This window comes from Cannabis sativa, chromosome X (assembly GCF_029168945.1).
Source record: "Cannabis sativa cultivar Pink pepper isolate KNU-18-1 chromosome X, ASM2916894v1, whole genome shotgun sequence".
Classification (NCBI taxonomy): Eukaryota; Viridiplantae; Streptophyta; class Magnoliopsida; order Rosales; family Cannabaceae; genus Cannabis; species Cannabis sativa.
Window position 1 is genome coordinate 81,971,601 of NC_083610.1, and position 24,115 is coordinate 81,995,715.

The 24,115-nt window shown below is 36.2% G+C and overlaps 2 protein-coding genes across 3 annotated transcripts; one reads left to right on the forward strand and one right to left on the reverse strand.

Annotated features, from left to right (window-relative positions):
* The first annotated feature begins 1,733 nt into the window (after positions 1–1,733).
* On the forward strand, positions 1,734–14,107 carry LOC115700204 (uncharacterized). Its single transcript, XM_030627769.2, has 22 exons — positions 1,734–2,074; positions 2,495–3,259; positions 3,343–3,761; positions 4,178–4,832; positions 5,017–5,103; positions 5,211–5,257; positions 5,814–5,923; positions 6,090–6,190; positions 6,394–6,486; positions 9,076–9,159; positions 9,467–9,550; positions 9,700–9,768; positions 10,171–10,230; positions 10,541–10,612; positions 10,864–10,971; positions 11,056–11,132; positions 11,649–11,732; positions 12,696–12,810; positions 12,923–13,012; positions 13,123–13,188; positions 13,275–13,370; positions 13,475–14,107. Exons 1-22 carry the CDS (start codon positions 1,946–1,948, stop codon positions 13,595–13,597), a joined length of 3,534 nt encoding a protein of 1,177 aa, XP_030483629.2. The 5' UTR covers positions 1,734–1,945; the 3' UTR covers positions 13,598–14,107.
* A 369-nt stretch (positions 14,108–14,476) lies between these two features.
* LOC115700209 (U-box domain-containing protein 52) lies at positions 14,477–18,651 on the reverse strand. 2 transcript variants are annotated; one of them, XM_030627773.2, is made up of 8 exons: positions 17,952–18,651; positions 17,769–17,860; positions 17,564–17,685; positions 16,798–17,470; positions 16,615–16,716; positions 16,103–16,531; positions 15,269–16,021; positions 14,477–14,735 (listed from the first exon to the last, which is right to left on the reverse strand). In XM_030627773.2, exons 1-8 carry the CDS (start codon positions 18,136–18,138, stop codon positions 14,670–14,672), a joined length of 2,424 nt encoding a protein of 807 aa, XP_030483633.2. In that variant the 5' UTR covers positions 18,139–18,651; the 3' UTR covers positions 14,477–14,669. The 2 variants fall into 2 exon arrangements, with proteins under 2 accessions (XP_030483633.2, XP_060962759.1); XM_061106776.1 differs by lacking the exon at positions 14,477–14,735 and having other exon boundaries at positions 14,874–16,021.
* Between the last annotated feature and the right edge of the window lie 5,464 nt (positions 18,652–24,115).

The window sequence follows — 24,115 nt, forward strand, 5'->3', positions numbered from 1 at the left end:
AAAAATGGTGACGGGCTATCCTCTCTCTCATTTATATGCAAAGTGGTGATCCGCATACTTTTGATCCAATGACCTAGATCAAATATGAGAAAATGCAATCCTCAAGATCCAACAATCCAGGAATACCAAAAGTTGCCATTAAATGCAGAGTATATAATTAAGGTGCAATAATGATGACATTCACCTAAAAAATCTCGATGACATAACCAGTCGTCAGTTTACAACCTGATACCTCACGCGCTCCCACAAATCATGTGGTACACACGAACCAAGGAACCAATGACACTTGTACTCCACTCATAGAATATGAAAGGTCCACAAACTTTTACGTCCTTCCACCTTGAAATTTTAAAGGGCCTGAACAACTCATGGCCCCGCATACCGCAACGAATCTAGATAGTGGTTGCAAGCCTTTACGACTCCTAACCCAAGGCTTATGAGGTAAATATTATTCGAGTTTCTAGATAGGTGACACATGTGCTTTTAGAGTCCTAAATCAACTCACGGGTTCATTCACCAAGCCCAAACCAACTAATGGGTCAGCCCACAAATAGAGTCAAATTAAAGCTTCGGGTTCAACTGTAACCCTACATCGACGAACCCAGACCTTTTGGTCCTGGAAGGATGACTTTCGCTTAGAGAAGTGAAGACTCAAAGAAACACAGTCGAGGGTAATCTCAGAAGAGTAGTCGAAGAGGCATCCAGGAGCAAGAAAGTGTCTGGGAACAGTCCTATGTGGCACCCCTCTGACACTAAATCTAACAAAATTAGGGGTTTGTCCCCTGTGTCAGACTTGAGAAAGGCACACAGCAAAAAAGCAAAACACCTTTTGTCCAGCATCCACTACTCTGACATTTATTGTACACGATCGGTGGCGCATGGCCACCTGTCAACATCAGACTGTACGAACCCGTACGAACAACGGAAAACCCTCTAATTTGGGCCTCACTTACCCGACCCAATGTCAATATTATAATATTATTACCCCATCAGTGAGCTTATTCAACATGCAAACTCTAACGAGTCTATGTTCACTCGAAAACCCAACTCTAGCCTATAAATAGGCATTCACCCTTCATGCAAGGGGTTATAATTTTTGGTTGTAAACACTGATTAAAAATTTGGCAAGAACACTTTTATGTAAAATACTTCATACCAAAGAGCTCAATAATATTGACTTGTGGACTAAGACTCATTAACGATCCAATCACGTAAAACGCATTGTCTTCGTTATCTTTAATTATTTTCTTTAAGCTTAATCTATTTTTTAATTGGTTTCCAAAAAACTAAGTAAACAAGTATATTTTAGCATATGTATTTATATTTTATTTTTTTAAAATAGTGTTCTAAAAAATATATGACTCATGCTAAAAATTGTATTAAATTTAATACACAGTAAATTTCATTTTAATATTTACTATAATGTCACTATTTATTATTACTATAAAATTTATTAAAATGAAAAGATAAAAAAATGAATATTTTTTATATTCTTTATAGATTCATAGTGAAATTGTTAGAAATAAATAAGATAAGAATATGAAAAAGTTGGGTGAGAGAAATTTTATTTTATTTATTTATTTATTTTTTTGAGATAAGTGGAGAGACAAGATTTAGGAGGTACAGTATAAAATTGAAAATGAAAAAAATGGAATCATGGAACTGTTCTTTTTTTACAACTAAAAATAATAATCAATTAAAATAAAAATAAAAATAAAAATAAAATAAAAATAATGAAGAAAATGTGTTTACAACACATCCAAAACCCTTTCTTCCAGAAGGAAAAACCCTTGCCATACAGAGCCACCCTACCCTACCCTACTCTCTCTTCTCCATTTCCATCTCCAGCTCCAGCTCCAGTTCTAGTTCCATCTCTTTCTAGATACTCAACTGTATACATATATCATCACAAATTTATATCTTAAATCAAAACCATGAAACTTTAATGGCTATGATTCAGCTTCAGAGGGGTTTGTGTTCGGCCACCTCAACCACAACCACAACCACAGTTTCTGCTTCTTTCTCGAACCCTTCTACTTCATCAGCTCTGCAACTCCGCCCTCTCATGGCTAAGGTTCTTAATCTCCATTTCATTATCTTCTTCCTGCTTTCTTAAATTTATTATGGTTTTCATTATTATATTAAACTTCTTCTCTTCAATACTTAGCTATAACAATTTTTTTTTTCGGCTGCTGTCGTAACACTCCTCTAATGAGGAACTTTACATCAATTTTGAGTCTTTTATCTTTTTGCTTTTGTGTTTACCAATAATATACTAGGTAGGTTAATTTAGCCGTAAGAAAAATTGTTTCATGTTAAAAACAATGAAGTCTCAAATCATTTTGAGCTATTTATGTTAGTTATATATTCTCATTTGTTTGTTTCTTGGATTTTACTTTTAAATTCAATATCTTGATTTACTCTGTTTTGTTTCTGAGTTTAGTTTATAGTATACAATATTTTTTTGATGTTGTTGGATGTATTGGTGTTTCAGCTCCAGTGCAATGCAATATGTAAATACCCGGTTACTTGTTTACCATGTTCATCTTTTGGGACAAGTGACAGAGGTAGAAAATCTTCTCTGATTAGGTTTAAAAAAGTCAAATTGTCTAGCATAATCTCGACCAATCAGGCGAAAATTGGACAAAATTTTCATCTTATCAGAAGTTGTGGAGATGGATCCCATTGTGCTCTTACCTCAAACTCTCGGTTAGGACTTGGCTTCCTAAGTTCTTTTGGACTTGTCAATAATTTTAGTAATGCATCCTTTTATAAAGGTATTAATTCAAGCATACCTACTTATGGAACTTTTACCAAGAGATTTTTTTCCCAAGTCAAAACCATGACAAGTAAACTTGACAATGTGGGTAAACAAGATGGAAAAAGTGGTGGAAGTACTTTTGGGTTACAAGGGGTTAATAATAAACACAGGAATCGGGCACTGGCATTGGCTGCTAAACGCAAAAACAGTGTAGTCGGTTCTAGTACCTCCAAAGATATTAACGTAGAGGCTTCAAGTGAAGTGCTAGTTGGTGGCAAAAAGGATAATATAAACCCGGGATTGTCTGATTCAAGCTCACCCATCAGCAATAGTATTGAGGCCTCTAAAGTCAGTGGAAAGAAGAAGTCGAGAACCAAAAAAAATACAGAACAAACTGGGGATACATTGATTAAAGTTGATACTGCAGAAGGAGCCAAAGGTACTTCTCGAGCAATGAAATCAGGTAAGAGCAAGACTGGCCACGATCAGGCTTCAAAGGTGAGCAAATACTGATTACAGAGAAAAAAAAAACATTAGTGCTTTCTCTTTATAATATTATTCAACTAACACCAGTTTTTCAGTTGAAGGAAAATAAGAAAAGACCTGAGGAAGTGGTCAGGAGTTCTTCAACAAAACCATCATCTGATAAGAAAAGTGGGAAGTCCAGTAGAAAGGGAAAAACTGTGAAAGCAGCTAATAGTTTGCAACAGAAACAAAAAGCACAACAGGTGGGGCCAATAAAACCTCAGGGACAAATGAACCTGAAGCAGTTGTACCCCCCAACTGGAAAATCTGTCGTAGTGGTGGAGTCTGTTACAAAGGCAAAGGTCATTCAGGGATATCTAGGCGATATGTTTGAAGTTCTGCCCAGTTATGGTCATGTCCGAGATTTGGCTGCTAGGTCGGGATCTGTTAGACCTGATGATGAATTTAGTATGGTGTGGGAAGTACCTTCTGCTGCCTGGACTCATCTTAAGAGCATAAAGGTTGCGCTAAGTGGGTATGATTTTCATCTTTTTGTGAGATTAATCAACCTAAGTGACAGTTAAGATGTTATGTTTGTGGTATAATGGAGACCTTTTAGAAATTCGGCTCATTTTAGTTGTGGAAAATATTGTCTTTTTGTTGAATTCGTCAATGGGTTGCTGATCATGCTAAAACTAAGTAATTCTACTCTCCTTAAATGGTAAATGGGAATAAAACCAATACTCACAGAAAGAGATCATCCAAAACTTTGGGATGTGTTCTAACTAATGTGGGACAATTAACTTCTCTTTTGGTAATTTTAAGAAAAACTACTATATACTGACAGTTGACCAACATTTTTTTTTCTTCAATGTACTTTTATTTCTCTGATCAATTTTAATGAAATGTTTCTGAATATTCTCATTCTTCTTTCTTTGCCTTTCTCATCAGAGCAGAAAATCTTATTCTTGCATCAGATCCTGACCGAGAAGGAGAGGCTATTGCTTGGCACATATTTGAGATGTTGCAACAACAGGATGCCTTACGTGAAGATATTACAGTATCACGAGTTGTTTTTCATGAAATAACTGAGCCATCCATAAAAAAAGCATTGTTGTCTCCAAGGGAAATTGATGTAAACTTGGTTCATGCCTACCTTGCACGGCGGGCTCTTGATTATCTAATTGGATTTAATATTTCACCATTATTATGGCGGAAATTACCAGGTTGCCAGTCTGCCGGGCGAGTCCAATCTGCAGCTTTGGGTCTCATATGTGACAGAGAAATGGAAATAGACCAGTTTAAACCACAGGAATATTGGACTGTTAAGATTGAATTGAGCAAGAATGAATTGAATTCGGTGGACAATGTTGTTTCCTTCCCAGCACACTTGACTAATTATGACTCCAAAAAGTTGAATCAGCTATCTATTAGCTCTCACACAGAGGCAAAAGAGATTGAAAATAAGATCAATTCAGTTAATCTCATGGTGGTCAGGCATAAAGTAAATCAAATACGGAAAAACCCTCCAACACCATACATAACATCAACGCTTCAGCAGGATGCTGCTAATAAATTGCATTTTTCATCAACACATACTATGAAGGTTTGGGGAGTTTATGTTATTAATTTGTCTTTGTATATCTTTCCACTATGCCTGTTAAATTGGTTTTCCGATTGCTTTAACATTTTTTCCATTTGGTGCAGTAAGCAGATGACTGTCAGTGGTTATTTTTTGACAACCTTTATGTATGTGTTTTGCTAATAGAATTTACTAATTGTCAATGCAGCTTGCACAGAAACTTTATGAGGGGGTTCAGTTGTCTGATGGCAAAGCAACAGGTTTGATAACATATACTCGGACAGATGGACTACATGTATGTATGACTTTGTACAGGAATATTTTCTTGCATTGATGTTTACATGTAATGTTTTATAGTGGTGATACTATTTTTTTTCTAATACTTTTTGCTATGTATTTTAGATTTCTGACGAAGCTGTCAAGGACATACGCTCATTGGTAACTGAAAGGTGATACAAAGAAATATCCATTTTTAAATATTATTTAAGTTATGGTTTGATAGAAGTACTGCTTCTGCTGAAGTTAAGACCTAGTTTTGTGCTACTTATTGCCCTTCTATTTTCAGTTTTAGTACAAATCATGTTTTACATTATTAAATAAAATTCTATATATGTCAGCAAAAGTTAGGTTGGATGCATTTGAAGTTAAGAGAACTTATATCTATTCATGTGAGGATGGCGTTGGTAGCTGGCTGGAGAAATTTTGTGGTACTAATAGAGGTTCTCGTCTTAATTTTAAAGACAGCCAGATATAGGGAGGGGATTGGGATAGATGAATATTTAATATAAGTGAATTCATATGAAGTCATATGAGGTTTGACAATAGAAGCCCATTATTTCTAAAGACAGACAGATGCTTACTAGTTTCTTCTCTTTCAAGAATTGTTTACTTGTATGCCTGTCATTTGTGCACCTTAATGTTTATTGAAATGCAGATTATGTGATTTGCTACTGTTGAACTAGCTATATCTTTTATTTTATTAGTTAATAAGGTCATTTTCTGCAGGTATGGGAAAGGTTTTGCATCTGTAGGTGCTCAGAAATATTTTAAGAAAGTGAAGAATGCTCAAGAGGCTCATGAAGCTATTAGACCCACTGATATTTCAAGATTGCCATGTAAGTATATATATTTTGTGTATTATATGATGCTTGCTATATGTTTTCTTTATTCCTGAACATTTTCCTTTCCTTGAGTCTCTTGTTTTTATTCTGAATTTGTTATCAATATCTTTTTGATCTTTATATGACTATTAATCGTAAATTGTTTGATATCCACCTGTAGCAACACTTCAAGGAACACTTGACGAAGATTCCTTGAAGTTGTATACTCTTATCTGGTCCCGCACAATGGCATGTCAAATGGAACCTGCTACCATTAAGCAGGTTGGCATAAGAATTTCCTTACTATTATTGTAGGTCGAAAGTAAAACATAGCTATTCTATTTAGAGGATGCCTGAAGGGTGGCAATTTTATCTTTTTGTAGACAACTATACTTTTTTTGTGTACTCAAAAAGTTCCTCCTGTTAAGGTGGTGCATGGAAAAATTTATGATCTGCATGCTGATATATTTATTTAATTCAACCAGATACAACTTGATATTGGAAATGCCGATGAGTTCATTATTTTCCGATCCACAAGCTCAAGGGTTGAGTTCCTTGGATATCAAGCAGCTTTCAAGGTACCACCCATTTTCTTCTCTTTGCTTGTTTTACATGTGCCTCTATGTCGTTACCAGATGTAATCATGCTCGTCACTTTGTCTTTTGAGTACATTTTTGTTCTTCCAAATTACTATTGTATACTGCACTGCTCTGTGTTGTGTTTTAGAAAAATGATCTAAATCACCTTGCATATTCTATTTGACTTTTCAATTCTCATTTATAAGAAAACTAGTTATATTGAAGAGTCGCATACAACCTTTCTCCATAGTCATGAATAATTTTGGAAAACTTGAGGGATTATGCATTCTAATAGGACGCCAGCCTTAAAAATTATAGGAAAAATATGCATTCCTTAATCCTTACAATTTTGGACAAAGTTGCTTCTCCCATTCAAACACCCTCTCTCTTTAAACATCCATTGTTTCTCAATTACCCTCACAAATTCGATCCACCCTAACAACACTGCTACTTACCACCACCATGGAAGCGCCTACAATATTTTTGTGAGTAATGCTACATACACATTCAAATTACACACTAATTATACACAATGATGTGTATTAAATATTAGCTATTTATATTTTATATCATTTTTAATTTTATGGTTAACATTAATTACACAACATTGTGTGTAGAAAGTGTGTGTAATTTGAGTGTATCCAAATCATTATTCTGTTTTTATTGTTTTGGTAATGTTAATAATTATAATCTAATCCAAAACTTGCAACCAATAAAATATTGACTTAAGACGCTAATTTGGATTTTGAACAATTCTGTACAAGATATTTTTTTTTGTTTGCGTTTCTCAGTAATGACTAATGATGACGCCAAACGATATTTTGAGGCACAATGCTTCGGCGATGCTCTTATGATGGTTCAGCGATAATCCCTTGATATTTTTGTAGTAAAAAAAATGATGCGCCATCGATGCTACAACAATGGTCCTTTGATTTTTTATTTAACCAAAAATGATGCTCCAGCTATGCTACAACAAGAGTCTTAAAAACTTGGTGTTTGAGGTAGAAACGATGCACCTGCGATGCTCACTGCATCGTTTTGATCTCAAAAATCAAGTTTTTTTTATGGAAACATTGCTGGAGTTTTTGGCCTAAAAATTAATCAAATTTGCAAGGAACCATTGCTGGGCATTGGTTTTGGTCTCAAAAATTTTCAATGTGTGTCGTTGTAGCATCGCTGGAGTATTTTTTTGCATCCAAAATCAAGTTTTCAAGAGTCCATTGCTGTATAATTGTTTTTTGCCTCAAACATCAAGTTTCCAAAGGAACATTGCTGGAGCATCGTTTGTGGCCTCAAAATTATGTTTTCAAAGGACCATCGTGGGAGCATCGTTTGTTTAAAATTTGCAGAATTGGAAGAAAAAATAAGTGTACAAAACCACAAATTTTGTTCAGATTTCTTCAAAATCTTTAAATTAGTGTCTTGTCATGTGTGATTATTTTATTTGGCTGAAGTTTTGTATTGGATTGTTAATGATTAAAACATTAAAAAATATCGTGGGTGCTTCCGTTGTGAGGGTGGCTGCCAAACAATGGATGTTTAGAGAAGTGAGAAATGAGAGAGAGATGTAGGGTGTTTGAATGGGAGAGGCAACTTTGTCAAAATAATTTAATGAGGGCATATTTTGCCTATAATTTTTAAGATTGTCTGCTAAAACTAATTTTCCCCTATTAGGACACATAATCTTTCATTTTTAAAAGGTTGCTTAGAGCCTTTTTAGCTTGTTTTGTGCAGCCGAGGTGTGTCAAGGCATTGACCCAGAGGACTACTTTGGGGCATGTGCATTTTAAAAACGACACAGATTGTGAATGGCTGTTAACTAACTTCATTATTTTGTTCTATCCTGACCAAAATAAATTTTGAGAAGTCTATGCCTTGACACCTCCCTTGACTGCCTCATTCGTTTTAAAAACAACAGACTAAGTGTGCGAATTTTATTTTGGGAGTTTGTCCGCAACCTCTACACAAGACACATACATCTTCTACATGAGACATGCTGAGCTATATCATTACGGTTGAATCCACCTGAGTTACTGTGCAATAATCCTTAAAAATCCAAAAAAATTGTATGTTTGTGGTATTTAGATGAATGAGAAAGCTTTAAGTTTATTTAAATAAATGAAGAAAAAAGCGAGATGATTTTATTGAAAACATGATTTCTTTAGGTCTAAGTTGTGGTATGAATCTTGATGTTTTCAATTTCATACCTTTGCCCCCATTTTCTTTCTCCTAAGTACATATTTCTTATTTTTTTCTTTTAGGAACAAACCTTGTAAGTACATCTTGGCACTTCTGTCTGTCCATGTAATTTCAAATATTGCTATGCTCTAAAAATCTTGTTTTTGGTTTTGGGAAATTATTTTTTATGGGTAGTTTGAGAAGATTAATTGTAAAGTTCTACACTTCCCAAAATGAGGTAATTTTTTTTCAATTGTGCAATTCCATAGTTGGGATCTAGGAGGGACATCTGCCTCTTTTTTAGTTTTATGTTCCACCCCTCCTCTTTTTTATTGTCTTTCAAATTGCATGTGTTGCTAGTGTTTTGCACTTATCCCCGATTTTGTAATTTCTGGATCTGTTTTATTTTAGGACATGGAAGCTGCGGAAGTCAGATATAAAGAAAATGAAGGAATTGATCGCAATGAAATGTTTGCAACTCTTGATTCATTGAAGGTAACAAGACAAAGTTACTTTTTCTTAGTTTGTGTCTTGTTTCCGTTTTCCTTTTCCCCGAGTGTGCACATATGCCAGGTCTAGGCAATCTGCAATTCCCCCTTTTATTTTTATGGCAATGATGTTAATTGTTTAATTTTATCAGCTATAAAATATTTAGATGTTATTAGCAAGGAAGACTACCATTTGGATTCTAAAATAAGTCTCAGACCTCAATTGTGCTCAGTTAATATAGTTTCAATGCACATGGTTTGAAGTGGTCATCTTGCATAAATTTGCTGAACCTTCTCATTTTTTTTTTCGGTAGTCTGGAGACCCATTATATTTGCGTGAAGTGGAACTCAAGCAGCATCATACCCAGCCTCCTTTGCGGTACTCTGAGGGGTCATTGGTAGGAATTTGTGATTTTTCATTTTACTATATTATAGATGTTGGCTATATATTTGGGAAATAGGAAGCTACACCAAATAATTAACAGAGCAGAAACATCCTTCCTTTTACTGTGCAATTCATCGCAACTTCTTTTGCTGTCCTTTCCAGGTTAAGAAAATGGAGGAGCTTGGGATAGGAAGGCCTTCAACCTATGCATCTACATTGAAAGTTTTACAGGTAATGATGAGCTTCAAACAATTGAAACTTTTAGGCTCTCTCATGTTAATATAAGTTTCATGTGTTGTTCTGCATTTATTTTGGAATCATGGATGGAGCTTGGTTTAACAGTGAGCCCTTGTTTAATTTTGTCTTATTGAGGAGTCCAAGCTCAATCCTATAATGAAGGTTTTTCTTGAACGAGCATAGCTTTTGGCACCTTGGTGCCCAACACCACTTAATGAAGTAAACTATGTCTTCATGGACAGGGCTTGTGAATTGTTCTGACACACACACACACATATCTAGGGGCCCCATTTGGCCTATCACTACAACTAATCTTAGCTTTGATTAACTTGTTGTAAATAATCCTATTCTTTTCATGAGGCGGAATTTTGACTTCTTATTTAATGATGATACCAGGATAGGAATTATGTGACAGTGAAAAGCCGTGTTCTACACCCAGAATTTCGTGGTCGCATGGTATGTTTTGCATCATCATCATCATCATCATCATTATTATTATCTACTGGGAATCTACTCTTCTATCAATCATCTTCTGAGTGAAATCAAGAACTATGATATGCTTTTGGACAATATTTTCTTAGTGATATGATACACAAGGTGTCGATTTATTTGAGAAACCAAGTAATCTCATAGCATTGTTATTTTCAATATATAACAAAAAGTGGTTGGGTTTTTTATTTGTCTTTTCTGCTTTCACTTTGATATGTTGCCTCATTGTTTTTTTTTTTTTTTCATTTTGTCTGGTATACTATATTATTATTTTTAGGTTTCTGCGTTTCTCAGTCACCATTTTTCTGAGGTTACCGACTACAGTTTTACTGCTGATATGGAGACTGAGGTACTTATCCTGTTATTAGATTACGTTGACTTGGAAATTTTCACAGACTACTTTTGGCTTCATGATGACGATCTTTCTGCATAACGTCACCAATCACTATTCTGCAATTGTTATAATATTACTTATTATAGTTACTGCTGTTTTTGTTGTTATTGTTACTATAAATAGTTATCTTAAAGAAAAAACAAGACAGCAGAATAATTATTTATCTTATGTGGTTATTCATATTCATTCTTTCTCCTTTGCTTCAGCTTGATAATGTTTCTGCTGGTTTAACTGAATGGAAAGGTCTCTTGGGAGACTATTGGACACGATTTAGCTCTTATTGTGAAAGCACATCCAATGTTCACATCCATCAGGTAAATTTTTTTTTCTTCGTAATCGCTACTATAAGTGTATTTTCTTATGATTTCCTACGTTACATTACTGGTTTGATTTTTCAGGTGGAGAAGATGTTGGAGAAAAAATTTGGGGATTCCTTGTTTGCTTCTTTACCCGACAGTAGCAGGACATGTCCAAGGTATGGCTGTACTGTAAATTCTATTGCAATCTTACTTGTAGAAAATAATTATAACTTGCTTTATCTTGCTCTAAGGACTCTGGATGTAGCAACTGGCAGCTACTATTAACTGATACAAATATCCTTCACATGCTCACTTACAATTTTCACTAGTTTGCATGTGTTTTGATGAGTAAAGACTTTTCTTTGTAAGGGATGAGGTGCAAAAACTGAAGTGTATACAATCGATGAATTTTAGGGAATGAGGACTGAATACGTTTTGATGTGTTATTGACTGGTGCTCTAAAAACATGAGCCTGGAAATTGATGATTAAGTAATAGCAAAATGTATTGTGTTTATTGTCCTCTATTTAATATTTCTGACATGCATTTCATAACTTCTGCTTTTATTTTTCCTTCTTCGCATTGTGTATGATTTCTATTATTCCTCTTTAATGGAGAATGTCTATGCTGCCTAATGTGATGCTTATTTATTTATTACATTTTAATTATTCTATTTCATGGTTTGTTCCTTAGCTGTTTTGAGGGCACACTGGTTTTTAAAGTCAGTCGGTTCGGAGCTGGCTACTTTATTGGCTGCGATCAACACCCAAAGTGCAAGTAAGTTTGGAGTTTTTTTACTGTGATAATATTTTTTTTGGCTCCTTTTGTGTGCATATATTTTTTGCTTTATGCTCATGGCATGTAGTTTCCAGTCACTTGAAGCTTAGTATAGTGTCTGGTGCAATTTTATAGATTAGTATTTTTTTTAACAGAGTATGTTTTCTTTAATACATACAAATTCTCCAAATTATATCGTTAAAAGGAGAATAAATAATAAAACAAATGATAAGAGGAACAAAACTAAGATTACAACGAGTAAAGTCAGTGAGGACTGGTTAGGGAAGGAAACACAAAAACATTGTTGAATCAACTCCTCTGAGAAACAAACGAATAACAAGAGATTATAGCTTAAGCCGCTTATAGCTTAGTCCTATAAAATAGGAGTTCATAAAAGAGAAACAACTTGACAACATGGGTCGTAAACTAATTGGATAAAGCTTCTAAACTAAGTCAACCAAATTTTAAGATTAACAAATTAAACAGCAACTAATTTTGATAACTTGATTGTTCAATTATTTTTTTTTTTTTTGGATAATTGGATTTCTTATAAATCCCATTTTTTTCTACAGTAAGTTGCTTCTTTTATTTTTAACTCAAGAAAATGGAAACCATAGAAAAGGAACACAAGTAATTCTATGGTTATCCTTTGACTTACATTGTATGAGCTAAGATTGTTATGATATCTGGTTAATATAAACCAAATTACTGTCTCTTTCTCTCTCAAGACTCAGTTTTCAAAACTTTTTTTAAATTAGAGAGGAATTGCACAACTGTAGAGAAGACAAGAAAGAAACTACTGATATATTTTTGCATCGATTTTGTTGAGCTGAAAATAATTTAGATATTTTTATATTATGAAAGCAAGAGCACATTTCATGCCAAAATTTTCACTCCAATTTTCTTGCTACAACAATAATTCAAGAGCTAAATTTGTTGGTTGTTTGCTTGCTTGGGAGTAAGGTACATTGCTAAGACATTATATGGTGAAGATGATGACGAGGATGAAACACCTCAAAACAACCTCGTTATAGAGGAGCCAAAGTTACTAGGGCTCAATCCAGCTTCCCAAGAAAAAGTAGAGTTTTTATCTTTGTATATCAGCTAATATGAAGCCTTTTGTTTCAAATTTTGCATGATTATGTCAATATATTCTGTGCATGAGTTGACATTACACACTTTTTCTGCAGATTCTTTTGAAGAGCGGTCCTTATGGATTTTATGTACAGCTTGGTGAGGATAGGAAGGGCTTCTTGCCTAAAAGAGCTTCCCTTTCCCATGTATGTAAAGCAGAATACATATTGAATTGTTTCTTACCTGAATTCTTATGTATTTGATTTGATTTTGGCCTTGTTTAATTTTTTGTGGGGAAATTAATTCCTTCTTTCAGATAAAAGACGTTCAATCTGTTAAGCTTGAAGATGCCCTCGAGTTGCTTCGCTATCCAGTTACACTGGTTAGTTTTTCTCTCTTAAACTTTGTCATGTTTTATGTTCTGTCTCAATGCATCTCTAATTTCCTTTTCTTGTAATCTCCTACTAGGGTACCCATCCGGCCGATGGACAGCCGGTGGTATTAAAATTGGCAAAGGGCGGGCCTGTTGTAAAATATAGAAGAAGTTTTGTTACAGTTCCTAAGGTATCTTTTCATTCATCAGTCTTCTCTTGTATTGTGTTCTTCCTACATTTTTTCAGATTTAGACCAAGTTGGATGTGTTGGTGACATGAGATAATCAAATGCAGAATGTGAAACCAAATGAAGTCGACCTAGAGAAAGCATTAAAGTATTTAAATGGTCCCGATGTAAGACAATCTGGTCGACCGAAGGCCAAATCGAAGGCTGATGCAGCCGTTGAGGCATTGTAGTCATCCACGCGAGTTGCATAGGGAAGGAAGTGCAAACTTTTCTGATACCTGTGACCAATTATCATCACAAACTATTCAGGGGTGGGAGTGAGCTTGCAATGCAACTTTTCTTATTGGCAGTGAGTTGACTATGCTATACAAGAGAACTAGATCACTTTATATGCTTGAGATTCTTTTTCACAGCTAGAAGGGGTATAGGACAAAACAATTCTTTTGTAACATTATATGTTTATTTATTTATATAGATATCATTTTGTGTAGGTGATTTTTTGTTTTTTTACTATTTAATGAGCCTTTTCCGGGTGATGTAAGGCTCAGATGTGAGATGATATCCTCACAACTTTGAGTCATTTCCGGAAGATGTTAATAAATATTTACATTAGCAAGTTAAACTGTGAACAAGAGTAGTGTAACTATATATCTAATATTTATACTGGTGTCTGTATCGCTGTGATACTGTACTTTATTATTCTATGACCACAGATAGTGAAATTGCTTGATTCTAGTTCATTTCCATATTCAAAATGAAAATTGTTGCAGCCTTCAAACAGAGCTCAGATTTTTATGTTTTCTAATTTAATTTTAAAAAAGGCCCTGTAAATATACATACTTGGCAGCACAAAGAATATTCGGCTGTTAACTTGTTTATGATTATGAACAGAACAACTCTAGGCTATAGTCTATACCTGAAATGACACCATTCAGGCCAAGCTAATTGAAAATCTGTGCCTAAAAAGTACAAACTTGTTTAGTTAGTTCCATTCCAGGTCCAGCATCTCTGGCAGCATGGTATGGTGCCTTGCTTTGTTTGTAGCATAGTTTACTTTGGTCAAAACTCAAAAATGGCGGTGTTATGTAATCGGGGACATAACCAAATTAAATGTTAAGGAAGGGAGGGCACATATTCACATGTGTCCATGACCATTGCCATGGAAATCTTGTAAGCATATCAACGTACAACTATAATAATATGAACTCAAATGTATTAAACTCACCTATCTAACAAAATTACCCTTTCATCATGTGTTGTTACAAGCCTTTGGTAGTTACATATTTTCGGTTTCTTTTTTGGCTATGAAACAATACTGGATGATGGTGTTCTTGAGCTAGCAAGTGAGCTTGTATATGAATTACTATCCTGCATTAAAAGGCATATAATATTATCATGTAAGTTTGAAAAATAATAAATTGCTTGGACAGAAAATGGTTGTTTGTGCAAAAAATGGAGATTTAGACATGCTTTGATTTGAAGAATTATATAATCATTTCACATTTTGGTCATGGCTTCAACCTATCCTGGAAAACTACAATGCAAGTGCTACTCTATAACCACTTAATTTCCATCACTAAAACTGTCTGCAAGTTTCAAGTTACTGACTCAAAACATTCTGAACTTTCAAAATCTTGTCTTCTAGCCAACATGTGTCAAGATATGCTTACTGACAAGTGTAGTTGAAAGAAAGTAAGAGCCTTTTATGCTTAGAATTTGGGTTATTATTCCTAGCCCCAAGAAGTAAATTAGAAGTTTTTTCTTAAGAGTGACTAGTGTTCCTGGTGGTTTTATGGTAGCTAATGATAAGGAAAAAGAGATTGAAGGAGACAGGCTGGTTGTGGTGGTGATTTATAAACAGAGAAGTAACAAAGGTTGAGAACAATGTTAATTAAACTTACAACAGAGACTTGGCTGTAGTTAAATGGGGGACTTTCATCGCCAGGGGACAATGTGAGCTGCATATTTTCTTCAGCAAGTGCTCTCAATCTGTTGAGTTCTGGGAGGATAACGCTGCCAAGGTCGGGTCTATCTTTTCGTCTTAGCTCTGCACACTTGAGAGCCAGTTTAGCAAAGCTCAAAGCTTCGTCATAGGGCCAGTCTAGCACAGCTGGATCCAACATCTCAGCAAAAGTCCCTTTCTCTATAGCCCTTTCCACATGATGAGTCAATCCCATTGCTGATTTTGCTGTTATAAGTTGTAAAAACATGATTCCCAAGGAGTAAATATCAGACTTAACACCAAGCATTCCAGTTTGCTGATATTCTGGATCAATATAGCAGAAAGTTCCTGCAGTGGATGTCATGCGGTATTGGGTGACATGATCAGCAACAGATGGGGGCACTAGCCTGGCCAGTCCAACATCACTAATCTTACTAACGAAGTTTCTATCAAGCAGGATATTTGCTGGTTTAAGGTCGCGGTGCACAAGTGGCTCTGGCTTTGTTTGGTGGAGAAACAATAAGCCAGTCCCAATTTCAGCTGCAATTCTAAACCTGAGTTGCCAAGAAAGAGGAGCGGTGTTTCCTCGACAGAAGAGACGGTCTTCCAAACTCCCATTAGCCATGAACTCATAAACCAAGCACCCATATTCTGGACAAGCTCCTAGAAGGAGCACCATGTTAGGATGCCTTATGCAGCTCAGAACTTCAACCTACATCATCATATTTTTCTATTACAACTTAAGTAGAAGAAGAAGAAGAAAAATGAGATTAATTTGTATGCCTAGTCCTACCTCTTGCTGAAACTGTGATCTTCCTTGAGCTGCATCTGGACGAAGAACCTTAATAGCTGCAGGTGTATGGTCAAGATAACATTTGTACACAGGCCCATAACCTCCTTCTCCAATCTTGCGGGACTTATCGAAAAACCCTGTTGCAGCCTCTATCTCTTCAATTGAGTACCTTCTGTACCTTAGATCTGTTCTTGACAGAGCATCCATTGCTTTCCTCCTCTCTTCTGATTCTTTGATTGCTTTCAATTCTGCATTAACTCTTTTTTGTGCTTCAAGGTCTGCAATCCTCTTAGCAGCTTCTGCAGCCTCAATGGCTGCTTTGGACTTAGCTCTCTCCTTTTCCACTATTGCCACTGCAGCTTCCTCAGCAAATCTTGCCTCTTCCAATCTCCTCTCTTCATCATTTTTCCAGCGTTGGAGTTCTATGGCCTATATATACACATACATTTATAGAAATAGATTAAAAACACAATCCTCATGATGAATCACGAATCATACTGGTTAGTGGGTACCTTCTGTTTAGCTGAGAGTGCTTCCTTGCATGCAGTACTATACATTTCCATTGTTTGCTTAAGTTCAAGCCTTAGCCTCCTCATTTCAGCCTCCACATCTTCCTGTGATTTCGAAATTTAACAGACAAACAAAAAAACAAACAAACAGAGAAGCAAAGTAAAGATGATATTATTATTACTTACCATAGCTGGTGATGAAGATGATAATAAGTCAGTACTGTCTTGTGAAAATGTTGAAGAGAAGTCAGATGGAGATATTGTATCCACCGATCTTCGTCCATTAGGCAAAGACTCAAAGCTGTACTGGTTAAAGTCAATGTCTGTACCATTTGACATCCGAGGTGAGGTCTTTGCTGAGTCAATAATGTTGTCATGGAATAAGGACAGAGGTTGTTGTGATTGGTGTTGGTGTTGGTGTTGTTGTTGTAGTATTATACGGTCAAGACTTGATCTTCCAGAGCTTGGCCTTCCAGAGCTGACAAAAGATATGTCACCACTGTCTGACATAGTAGGAAGTTCTCCATATGACTTTCCATTTGGCCCTCTTCTGCTAGTAAATGGTGACCTGAAGTATTCAAGTTCATCATAAGATCTTCTTGGTGGTTTTTCAAAAACAGAAGCAGCTGATGGGTGAGATGGGGATAGGGATAAGGAAACTTTTGCATTATTATTAGCTGGTTGTGGTTGTGGCTCATCATCAGATTGTTTCATTATTTCAGCTCGTAAGGCAGAGTTGGCCGGAGCTGGGCGCTGTGCAGATCTCATTGACTGAATCTTTCCCTTTGATATCACATACACATTGCAAAAATCAGGTGCCCCTTTTCCCACACTACCAGGAATATCACTCATCTTGAATCTACATAGTGAATTGACACTAATATTGAGTTTGTTCTTATAAATTATTATTAAATTTATTAACCCAATCAATCAAAATTAATGCTTTCTTTACCTAAGGAAGCCGGTTTTAACGGAAGCACCAAGAACCAAATTTTCGATTGCAGCCTGGGAAACGTACTCAATCAATGCTTTAGCTACATCTACATCTTCTAACATGATGTCTTTGCATTGTATCTGTAATGTATATTTATAATATAAGAAAAAACAATAATAATCTGATACTATAATTAATTTGATTTGATTTGATTGTGACTTACATCTTTACGGGAACAAAAACAACGAAAAGGGAGGAGCAACTCCCTGGTCTGGGCATCAGGTTCTTTGGAAAGTGAACTATCCTCTGCCACCTCTGTATACAATATAATTAGAAAGGTTAAGAAAAACCCATTGAGATGTATATATATATATATATAATAAGAGTGAATGAGTGACTTACGTACTTGTAGAAAAAGAAGAATTGGAGTTTTGTTTGAGCTTGACATGAATAAGAACAACAGTTTGGCCTCTTTGGAGAATATTGTCAATAGCCCATTTAAGGGCATTTTGGCTGTTCTTGTCTTTGTCTATGGCCACTGCCACCAATCCATTCCCTCCTTTTCTCTCTGAATGGTGCTTTGGAAACCACATTATTATTTTTATTTCTTATTAATTAAGTTGTTGTTTACTTTCTCAAACAACAACCTAAACCCAAAAGACAAGATCAAATCTTCTTTTTTTCTTTTTCTTGGAGAGAGAGAGAAAGAGAAAGAAAATGAACTATTTTTGTCTTGTCTTGTTGTCTTGTGGCTATTAATAATAATAAAAAAAATAACCAGGCATAGGTAGGTATATGCATGCATGCATGGCTTTGTTTTATTTTGTCTTGACTATATATAATCCTTGTTTTGGGTTTTCTGACTATATAAAGAAAGAACCATGTTTGTGGCATAAATAAGCACTAGTTTTGACTATATATAATATAAACCTGTTTTGACTATTTTACAATCTGTGTCTCCACTAAATATAACCTCCCTGGAATCGGATCTAATACATATTTTATTATTATTATTATTATTATATATCATCACTACGTATATACCTTGATCAATTTTAGTGTAGTTTCCCCTTTTTCTAAGGCATGTTTGACCACTCTTTTATTTATTTATCTTTTTATTTTAAACCTGTGTCAGCTAATTTTACTATATATAGGTTCTTAGAAATTTATTTTTCTAATTCGGCCACAATAAAACAAAAACAACATATCATATGTAATATCTTTCTATTATAATTAATTATGAGTTATATTTTGTGACAAAGTTATTGTTGTCAAAATTTTTAAAGGTATTTCTTTCTCATGCTAGTCACAATTTTAATACTTGCAGCTTATGGATTTGCTAACATCCTCTTAGGCTAACCGATGTGTTTTTTTTGGTAAGAAGTAATTCCTCATCCTATATGTAAACTCTATTTTATTGTAATTTCAATAAAACATCATATATTTGAAAGAAAAGAAAAATCTATGTATTATTTATACATATAATAATGTATTAAGAGGAGGCGTTGCCTTTCGTGAGGGTAGGAGATGGAGCACAACCTTGATGGCAAAGTTTATTTGGACTATTTCGAGCAAACAGGATAACCTTTGGGTTCGGTGAATAAATGCTATTTACTTAAAAGGAAATGACTTTTGGCAGGTTGAGTTTAAACATGATGCGAGCTAGTATTTCATGAAATTATTACGACTGAGAAATTCTATTGATAGGTTACATGTTGTTAATGCTAGTAAGAATGGTAAGTTCAAAGCCAATATGTTTTACATATCTGTTAATCATATGCCAAAAATTGAATATGCTAATCAAATCTGGCATAAAATGAGTATTTCGAAACATAGATTCATTGGATGGCAAGCGATCAATAATCCGCTCTTGACTAGAGACCACATCAGCAGGTTTATGCTGATTGATGATCTTTGTCCGATTTGTGAAACTGACAAAGAGTCTCATGGTCACATCTTTATGGAATGCCCGTTTACTTTAAAGGTTGTGTCAGAAGTTAGCAATTGGTTAGGGAGATTAGATTGGCCGAAAAGCTTCAAGGATTGGTATGATTGACTTTCTAAACCCATCAAAAACTTACAGAGAAAATTGCTCAATGCAGTTTGCTTTATTATCCATAATATTTGAGTGAATAGGAACAATTATATTTTTGATCTTAGTTACAAAACTATCTCTCGTATTAGTTTGGATATTAAGAATGCTATCAAATACATATGTTTGAGTTGTATAAGTAGTAGCAAGAGCAAGTTTGATCTCCATTTATGTAAGATTATAACTAGCTCGTAGTGCTGTTGGTCCCGGCCAGCTTTGCAGCTGTTGTTTGTATTGTGTTTCTTCGTTGGTTTCTTTGAATAAAGTCTTCTCTTATTCAAAAAAAAAAAATGTATTAAGAATGTAAATTGAGTCATTGTTGTTGCCTTCACTTACCCTTGAAGGCTCAAGAAAGTGATACGGTGCCTTCACTTGTTGCTGGACAGCTGTTAGGGCTATTAGGGCCATGTGCCGTTGGAATTCGATTGCCATTCAGGCTATTGGTTGCCATTACAGTCAGTTTTTGGTATTAGTTGTGCAAGAATGTAAACTGTTATTGGGAGGTTTAAAAGAGGTTTCTCTCATTTTTATTAAACGATATGCAAATATGAATATGTTGGCTATCTTTCTAGTCAACACTTTTTGTGCTTTCATTGAGAGCTTTAACTTTCTTACAAAGATCTCATCTCTTTTCACCTGGTAATCAGGATGATCCTGACAAGGAAAAACGTGTCCACTGAAACCCAGGATTCGATGGCTGTGAATCTCAATGTCTATGTTCCACTAACTAGTGACAATTCGGCCAACCCTGCCCAGCCACCTCGGGCAAACCCATCTGCAGGGTTCCAACAGGTAAGCCCAGTTAATGTCAGGCAAGACTTGACAAATGTCAGGCAGGTCCCGATCAATGCTGGACAACCTGCCCAAAGTACCACAGGGGTTCCTTTAACAAGGGCTACCCCCAGGTATACGCTGGAGAAACTAGATTTGGATTTGGCCAACCTAGTGTCAACGAACCCCATGTTGACTTGGGGGATGATTTTGAGTTGGCCAGACTAAGAGAGGTCGTAGGGCAAGTCTAGGATCATACGAACATCCTCCATCATGAATAAGAAGAAACATGCACTGCTGTGAGCAATGCTTTAGCCTAGCAGAGATGCAAATTCTAAGAATGGATGGATTGGCAGACTACGATCCTCCAATCCCATCAGGCAAAATTAAACTGCCCCAATAGGGCGGCAAATGACCTGATTAGGAGGTTCAACGAAAGAGTTGGGTCTAGAGTGGAAGAACCACCACTCATAAGGGACCCCCTTTGGGGGAAAAGGTCTTTATGTCATGGAGAAAACTCAATGCCTTAGGGACTATGGGGGAACTTCGCATCCAGTGAGCCCAACTGTTTCCCAAATAAGGCCGCCTCCCAATCGACCCAATGATGAACAAATCTCGCCTTAAAGGGCATACAGTTGAATTGACCAGTTCTAAGACTTTCTTAGAGAAGAAAGAAAGAGGGAAGATATCCTACCTAAGTAGGGCCAAAGTAGGTCCCACTAATCTTACCCCTACCTCAATGAGGATGGTTCCATTAGCCACCCTCTTGATGGGCGCACTAACCAAAGAACTCATAATAACACCAGGCACAATAATGATGTTCCTTCCCGATATGCTCAAACGTAGTCTGACCTGAGGCCCAAGGACTTTGTGTTTGATAGAATGAGTCCCCGAGTGGGAGAAGACCTTCGGAATAACTTAAACCGAAGAAGAAATAATCAGGATGGACAAATTCCACCCCAAAATGATCCACTAAGGGGACAAGATATCCTGCTGACCCATATGATCAACCTCTTGTCAACCCAAGAGAAGAGTTGGCTGGACAAAGGACGACTAGAGTTGATTCTGTAGTACAAGCATAATTGGATCAACTCAAGAGCCTTGTACAAGGACTATCCGACCCAAAGCTTTTCGACATGGAACTTGATTGGGCTTGAGGATTACCTTTCTCTGCACACATTAACGCGTTGCCCCTACCAACCAAGTTCATGATGCCAACCTAGAAAATGTACATTGGAAAAGAAGATCCTTTGGCCCATATCAAATACTTTGAGATTCAAATGGATCTGGAAGGGGTGATAGATGATGTTCATTGTAGAATTTTTCCAGCAACCTTGTCTGACACCGCACAATAGTATTATTTTAAACTGTCCCTAGGGAGATTTGATTCCTGGGATGCTTGCACCACTGAGTTTATACACATTTCCATCCTCTAGACTGATACCATCTCAATTTGAGGACCTGATTGAAATAAAACAAAGGTCGGGGAACTTTTGAAAGACTATATCTAAAGGTTCATGATCGAAGCCACAAAAATCAAAGGTTTAATAGAAGAAGGATGGTATGCAACCATTTTAGGAGGAATCCTACCTCTGAGTGACCTTTGTAGGGACATCAAAAAAATATCAACTAACAGTATGAGAGAGTTTTTAGACCGAACAGTTTCATAAAACTTGAAGAGGTTGTCCGCCAAGTGAAAATTGGCGGGCAGAAAATAGCTACCCCCAACAATACACCTGCCACAGCTGGGGCCAATAATATTGCCCAACCCCAAAGTAACAACAATAACAGAGGGAAATAAAACAACATTGGTTCCGACCAAGGAAATGGTAAGAAAGGGAAATTCAATAATCCCCTTACACAACAACATCCTCGGGAAAAGGAGGAGAAGTTCACATGCTTCACCGTCCTCACAGACACTCCTAGGACAATCCTAATGGCCACCCACGCCAATGTTCCATACAAGAAGCCCCCTTCGATGAAGAAAGACATTAGTAAGAAGCCTCGATTTTACTTGTTACAGTGGTCGTGACCACAAGCCTTCTAGTCGCGACGAATTATGTTGTCGCGATGAGGCTTCTAAGTGGTCGTGACCACGAATTTTACAGAAAGCCTTTTATTTTCAGCCTCGCAATGGTTGCGACCATGGATTAGCTAGTCGCAACCAGGAGACCCACGCAGCCTATAAAGACCCACTTCGGGCCAAAACAATTCTAAACCTAATTTTATCATCCCATTTGAGTTTTCACTTTCTCTCAACCGAAAACACCCAATCTCTCCTACAAATCCTTGATTTCTTCATTTCCATCACTTCTAATCACTTCTAAACACATTATCCTTCATTAATCTTTCTTTTTCCCCGAAAATCAAACCCTAAATCACTCATTCTCACCCAAATCCAAGAATTTCACTATTCATCATCTTCAAACTCAAATTTTCAAGATTTTTCAACAATGGTGGTTCATTGATAGTGTCCTCATTAGTAAGTCTCATTCTTCATGATTGTTCAAATGAATTAGTGAGTTTTCCATTATTTTGAAAGCTTTTGAAGATTGTATCTGGGATTTGTGGATTTTCTTGAGAATTTTTGAGTTGTATTGGATTATTGGTCTCATTGGGTATTAGAGCTGTGATTTTTGTGAAATTTTGTTGTAGGGAAAGTGAAGAAATTAAGGGGAGGTGTTGTCGAAATTTCTCAAGAAATTTTGGTGAGTGTAAAAGTTGATTTTTTTTGGTTGATCATGGGCCCAAAGCGAACAAGAGTGAATGAGGTAGGTGCCTCCTCATCGAATCCTCCATGTATTGCCTTAAGGCCTTCATTTGATAAGACTCGGTTTGTAAGTGAAGAAGCCCAAGATCAGTTTCTTATATTAAAAAATAAGTCGTATATCAACGACTAGGGGATTGATTATAACACTTTCTCGTTGAACAACCAACCCCAGTTTGAGAGGATAAGGCATCAAGTTCAAACCGAAATTAGGGTTCGTTTGTCAATGTCCACAAAAGAGCCAATGTCACCATGGCTTGTGAATTCTTGGCCTACTAGCCTGAAATAAAGAATGGGCTAGTAAAAGTACGAACAAAGAATGTCCTTGCTACTACAGAAGCAATCAACCTGTTATGAAATGCTTGGGTTTGATCGAGAGCAACAAAGATTGAGAATAATTGAGGAATATGAAGAGCTTGATTAAGAGGACATTGCAGAAAATGTAGGCTTCCTGGGGTTGAGGTTTCATGAACTAGATGGATCGTCAAACCTCTTGTATAGATGTGAACTGAACCTAGTGGCTAAGACTTGGTTATACATTGTCAGTGCACATTTGGTGCCAAGTAAGTACTTTTTTTTATGTGTAAATCGACTGTCTCAAGTATGTGTATGCCATCATGAAGGGCTACAATCTTAATGTGGGTGAAATCATTCGCCAAAGCTTTGAGACGATGGTTCAAGGCGCCACGAGTGGGGGAATTAGTTTGGTCGGGGTTATCACCGATCTTTGTGGATCTTACGACATCAAACAACTTGGGAGGTGTTGGGCAGAATACATGAAAGGAGAAGTCACCCAGCATCAGGTGTAAGCTGGACGGAGCCTACCAACCATTACTCTAAACAGTTAGGAAGACACATCCCGAACGGATGTCCAGCCAACAAACTCATAGAGGAAATGTCTAGATTCATCCCAACTGCCTAATTCCCTACAAAATAGGTC